The sequence below is a fragment of the Egretta garzetta genome, unplaced genomic scaffold (genome assembly GCF_000687185.1).
Source record: "Egretta garzetta isolate BGI_Z169 unplaced genomic scaffold, ASM68718v1 scaffold112, whole genome shotgun sequence".
Classification (NCBI taxonomy): Eukaryota; Metazoa; Chordata; class Aves; order Pelecaniformes; family Ardeidae; genus Egretta; species Egretta garzetta.
This window is the reverse complement of record NW_009258884.1, coordinates 2,775,728-2,782,152: the sequence shown is the minus strand read 5'-3', so window position 1 is coordinate 2,782,152 and position 6,425 is coordinate 2,775,728. Positions and strand designations below refer to the sequence as shown.

The 6,425-nt window shown below is 39.8% G+C and overlaps 1 protein-coding gene across 1 annotated transcript in view; it reads right to left on the bottom strand.

The window, feature by feature from the left end:
- Positions 1-5,706, bottom strand: part of TIMM22 (translocase of inner mitochondrial membrane 22) — a 10,507-nt gene extending 4,801 nt beyond the window's left edge. The window contains exon 1 of the mRNA XM_009633909.2: positions 5,688-5,706. Coding sequence (XP_009632204.1) covers positions 5,688-5,706 — 19 coding nt within the window. The remainder of the gene's footprint in view (positions 1-5,687) is intronic.
- Positions 5,707-6,425: the final 719 nt, after the last annotated feature.

Below are 6,425 nucleotides of genomic sequence, written 5' to 3'. Positions count from 1 at the left end.
TCCACAGGCGAGGTGAAAATGCTGGAGTATCAGGCCGTCGTCTGCAGCCTTTCTGAGGAAACCTTGGCTGCCTCTGGCGTAAAGCGGCAATTTTACTTCAGGACCTATATATCTCAAAAGGGCTTAGAGAATAACCAAAACCTGTCTTTCTGTCGCAGAATGCAAACTTAGCTCATGTCCAGTCACATAGAGACCTTGGCTCTTGGGTGCTTGCTCTGTTTGGTAATGAGGTGAGAAATGTTGCTTTTATGCTTTTTACCCTTGGTAAACGAGGTGCTGTAAACATTAAAAATCTTCTGTGTGCTTTGCTTGTGGTGCATTTTGCTTAGCCTGTTTTACTTTCTTGTTCTTATGGACTAGAACTGGTTTTCTGTTCTGCTTGGCACAAGTGAAGTTAGGTATGCCTTGAAAATAGCTTTCTTGACTACTTTGATATTTTTCTTTTTTAATTTTAAAAGTAACCCATAGGTTTTTAAGCCCTCAGACATAGCTGTGGTTTCAATAGGATGCTTCAAAGTAGTGCATTTTAATAATTGAAAATTATTTAAAAGATTTAATAATTATGTTTAAACAATAAATTAAGTATGAAATCTTCCTGATACACTGTAATGCAACTCTTTGGAGATCATGAAGTAATCAAATTTCTTTCTTTTTTTATCCTTTGCACTATGTCTTGTTTCTGTCTTAGTTGAGGACTGGATAGGTAGGTTCAAATAACAATTTAAATTAATGGCTTTACCCCTTCAAGTATTTCGTTATATGAAGTTCATGCTCAACAACTTTCCTCTTAAATTCCACTGCCCTCTACTGGCTGGACTAGTGGGGTCCACCTGCCCAGTGCTCTTCCCTCTCCAGTTTTTTTTGTTACTCCTTTTTTTTCTTTTTTTTGCTTGTTTGTTGGCTTTCTTTTCTTTTTTTTAAGGTCATAAACCATTGGAAAGTGTGCTGTGACAAATCTACTAAAACAGCATCTTTACAAGGTAGAGAAGGTTGCTGGCAGCATGATCTCCCTCAGGAGCCCCGGACTTTAGATTTCAATCTTCTCCTTGATCCAAAATAACCTAGTTGGCCTGATCTTGAAGTCGCACTGCAAAGCCTATTTTCCGAAGGCATAATGGGAAAAAAGATGTGTTGCATTTGGAATCTGAGTGTGGAGAGTTTATAGCTGGAATATTGATTTGACTTTCTTTTCTCTGTTCCTGGGTTTTGGAGAAAATGGTGGTTTACAAACAATTTTTTTGCAAAGATAATATTTTTATAAACAAACATTTTGTAAATCTAATTATATAAAATACATATATATATGAATACTTATAAATAAATATAAATGTGTGTTATATTCCCCCCCTTAGGTGTTTAAATAGTTTTCCCCTTTTCCCATTCATGCTGTTCTGTGTTCTTCACATGAACAAATACATGTGCTTGAGTAGTTGAATAATCTCATCTGCCTGAACAGACTTTGCATGTGAGTTAAATCAGATGGAGGATTAAGGCTTGGGGTGAAAACCTGAGAGTTCAACACATCTTTGATAAATAAATTGTTCAAATGAAACTTTCAGCTGTTTTTTTTTTTTATAAATCCGTGAACTTTCATTATTGCAGACATGTGTAGCCAATGCATTTGATCCCCTTCCTTAGCAGGCTCTTATCATCTGCATGCTGTACCTGAAATCACTTGGAGCTGTTAAGTCCAGTATAAGAGCTTAGGTTATTTTTAACCTTGCCTAGTTCCAGATGAAACATTTTCGTTTCGTGTGAGTGTGCCTCTTTCCTGTGCGATGACAGCATTAGGTGCAGATGATCGTGAGTTTTTCTACAGCCTGCAATGGACTGAATGCTCCAGTGTGCTCAGTGTCTGTTTCAGCAGAGGGCAGCACATGGGGATATTAAATAATTGCGTTTCACTTGACCTTTACAGTGACTCAATCTTTCTCCCACACTTCAGTAGTCTCCAGACAGGATAAACCTTGGAAATACTGGGAGGTTTTTTGTCTGAAATCCTGTTTTTTGCGTATGTCTCTTAGTTGTAGAGCTACCAGGTTTTGAATAGGCTTTGGCTGTCATTTTTGGCATTGCTATTAAAAAAAAAAAAAAAAAAAAAAAAAAAAAACACAACTTTTTTTCATAGCATTCAACTTTATTTTGTAAAACTGCCAGTTCCAGATTCTTTTCTGAAGTTATCTAACTGGGCAGGAAGTGGCTGTGAAGGTGGAAGTCAACAATAATTAGATTAAATCCATTCTTTTTCGCTCATGCCTACCTGTCTGCACCTTTTTCCCTTACTAGAACTGTGACAATCTAGGGAAATGAGAGGAAGAGGGGATAAAGCAATGGATATTTTAATGAAAAAAGGAAAAGCTTTCAGTGGCACCACAAGCAGAAGAAAGTATGGCTGCTTTGCAGTTGGTCACACTGCTGACCTTGCCTCTCGTGTAGCAAAGAGGTTTCCAGTGGCTATGAGAAGAAGTAGTTGGGGCCTGCTAGGCTCTGATTCTGGCAGCACCACTTAACGTTTCCATTCTATAGTCTTCTCATGTATATGTTAAGGCTGATGCTTTCCTACTTCTCATCCGGGTTGTGAATGTAGTATTTTTTTGTTTGTTTGAAAGGGCATTGGAGAAGTGAAGTGCTTTGTGATATATACCCAAGTTCAGTGAAGGAAAGTTGCTTTAACTTCTGTACAACCCTTGGCTTATATGAGTTTAATCAATTTATTTGTTTGACAGTGCAGTTATTTTTTTCTTCTGAGGTAGTGAGGCTTTCCATATTGGGGAATACAGTCACTATCATGGCAAACAGCTAAAGTACTTGAAAAGGTTTGATGGTAGCTAGATGGCAGGTATGGGAGAAAAACTGAAAAGGCATCATGACTTGATTTTTTAAAATTTTTTTTTCTTTAGGTCAATATAAGAGACTGCAGAGAGACGGATTTAAAAAAAATCTCCTTTTAGGATCAGCAGACTTGTTCCTTGTGATTCTGTTTTCTAGCTGAGAGAAGGAGCAGGATGTGGGTTTTCAAGATGTTTGTTTGATCCTGTCTTCTCTTTAACGTTTCATATCTCAAATTGCATGTCCTTTTTAAAAGTAAGGTGGTTTCTTTGTATTTGCCCCACTTCACCAAGTTAGTCCTTCCCCTCTTCCCAATTTCCCTAATATTACACATGCTTTTGTTTTCACTTATGAACTTCAAAATGTGCTTGTGTTGTAACTCACGGTCTAAAAAAAGATCTGTGTAAAGTTTCAGACATCATCATCTCCCAGGATTTTAGCTGTTGCTATAGAAGCCTAAGTTCTCTTTTGAGAGACCTTTCCAATATAAAGAAGTTGATACTGCGGGAAAGTTGTCATGGAAATACGCAGTAAAAAGAGAAAGGAAATCTCAGTTTGATGACTGTTACATAGCCTTAGCCAGCTTGGTGAAGTGGCTTCATATCTAGAGATCTGATTCTGCAGATTTCCTTTGTTACATGCCAGTGGACTGGAACGCTACGGAGTAGAACCCAGAGAAATATATTATTTAACATTTATATCACCAGAGATACCTCCTCAACTCAGTGAGCTTCGTGTTTATCCAGATTCAACTTTCCTCACTGCATAATAATGTCTAAAAAGCAGTATGATTCTATTCCTTAGGCTACCCAACCCTCCGGATGGGGAGGCAAGGTCCCTTTCAAGCGGAGTTTGTAGCTGTGTTGCAGGAATGGGGCTCATCGGTTCCTTGGTGTCAGGCCACTGCAGTGGGTGCAGAGAGCAATGTTATCTGCAGCCTCCACCGATGTTTCTGTTGGAAGGAACCCCCTCCAGGTGATGTTGGTAGGCTGGGGAATTTCCAGCAGCCTGGTTCTATGTGGGATGAGCTGTAGCACAGCTTTTTACTATACATCTGGCAATGACCACTCTGAAAGGATTTTTAGAGCTACCACTATTGAAATGAGGCTTTCAGAACCAATTTTTAAATGACTAACTAAGAATAGTTGATTCTGTGCAAGCTTCAGTGCCATTTCAGATTTGAACAGAAGGAGTCCTTTGTGTCCAGCTAAATGGTGGCATAAGCAGATCTCTCTCCATAAATTTCTTGTCCACTTATACCATCATTAAGCCTGGTTGGTTCCCTGGTTTCAAGCTTTTTACGTTTGTAGCTTTTTTTTTTTTAATAAAGCCTCCTGATATCTAGTAGATGTGATTATGAGTGAGCTGCCTTTAAATATGTATTACCAGTGTCACCATGGTAACTGCTGTAAGAGTTTCTTGCTGGTAGAAGGTTTCCAGCTCCCTGAGATACAACAGGGCAAAATGCTTTGGCTGTTGTTTTCACAGTTTGTTTGAGATCATACACAATATCAAAGAGGAAGAAAAAACATATTTCTTATTTTTAACAACAGTGAATGTTAATGGTACTGAAAGGAGTAAGATTGATTCTGAGGATGATTCTGGAGTCTGTCCTCAGATCAGAGAATAGGGGACAGTTACACAGGCAGGGACAGATGAAGCTTTCACTGGAGAGCATACCTTCACCAGCAAGCTCCTGCAAGAACAGCAAAACCTTGCTCTCCTTGACTGAGCCAGCACTTGGCCTTTCTTTTGATACTGTCAACAAGTGAACTAATTAATCCTAATGAAGGATGCAAAGTCGTGATATTCCACTTGCCACAGAGCAGGCAGAGTTGCTCAGTGATTCAGTCTGGAGTAGAAAAAAATCGAGCTGGCTTGTGTGTTCTCTCCTCGTTTCTCTGTGTTCCCAAACTGCTACTTTTTTGCTCTAAGGCTTCAGCTTCTGTGCACCAGGCTGGCAGTGTTAGCTGGGCAACATCCACAGTGACCTTCCTGCTGTCCTGGATATCCTAATCTTCCCCTTCTCTCACATCTGCTTTCTTTCCCAAGCTCTTGTTGCTTGGGCAATCAATCCTCTTTTACTCTGTAATGACAATTGCTTCTACAGACTTCCCTACATGACAGGTTCGCTAATGTCCCTCACTCTAACTCTGTCACCTCAGGGGGTTGGTTTGCTTTTATTTATTTATTTATGGTAAACAGGTCACAAACTCCATAGGGTGGTACTTCCCTTTCTTGCAGTCTGTTTTCTTGCTTCATTAGCCTTCCATTTTAGTATCTGCTGGTGATTTTAAATTATCACTTGCTGTTATAGAAACTTGGAAAGCTGAGCACCTTTTTCTGCTGCTCTCCCACTTAATTAGCTGTGCCTGCTGGTTTGGGCATTTAGGCCTTCTACCTTTCGGTAAGGGAGGCTTTGGTTGGTGTAACAGGCTGTTCAGTGTAGCTGTTCTGTACAGGAAAATGGGAGGCTGAGCTTCTGGACTTTGAGGAGAGGTGCAATTTGCATTCATTTTTTGCGTTCGTGTGTTGAGGCAACTAACCTGACAGAGCCAGAGCGAGTGGTACTGTGCACCTCTGTGATGGAAAGAGTTCCAGCTGTCTGGAGGAGGAGTTTGTGCTAACAAAGTGCTGATATTTCTCCTTACCTGCCTCAGACGCAACGTGATCCACATACTAAGATCTTTTTGGCTGAGTTTAAAAATGCTCATAATGGATCTTAGTTATGATGTTTATTGTGTGCCAAATTTGGAACAAGGGTTTAAAATCTGAAGTAATTATGATTGATAACCAAGAAATCCAAGGACATTTTCATAAGAAATCTTGGAAGCAGAACCAGGGTCTCGGGAATTTACTTGCCTTATACCACTCCATGTTACTGTGGTTAGTACTCGGAGGATCTCAGTGTTTGGGTACTTCAAGTTTCAGCTGCATAGTTAAATTTTCAAGTGTGCTAAGTTGATTTCTAAGTCTAAGCAGCAGCAAACGTTCATTCATACAAGCTGTCTGGAAGCAAGGAATTGCTGAACTTGAATTTAGATCCTCTCTTTTTTGCTGGATTTGATTATGTCACCAAAGTGAAACTTCTGTGCTCTGATTGTGGGTGCCTATGTATAACAACATGCATGTCTTTTGCAAAACTGCTGACTTACATGGGAGCTAAAAATTAGTGGGCACTTTAGATCTTTACTAGCTTGTGGTATTTTGTCAGTAATTTAGGTGCCTTTGTTTCCTCCTTGTAACATAGGTAAGTTATTAAGCTACTGTAATGATTAGCTGATTCTGTTCAAGTAATCTGTAACAGATGCAGAGAGTAAGAACAAGACAGAAACCCCTAAGACATTGCTATATGGGGAATCAAACCTTACCCATAGCTTTTTTTCTGAAATCCTGATCTACATTAGAGGGTGTGTTCATCTCCTGGGACTTGAACTGCTTGTGCTTCATCAGCTTTCTCTATTAATTTGTCCTAGTTCTTGTTGCTGCTGGGCTCCCTGTGATGCACTCTGTGCATCTAGGCATACCCCGCTGCTCTGCTTCCATTCAGGGGTTGTCAGCAGTTCCAGTGCAAGTTCCTCTGATACAAAGCTGAC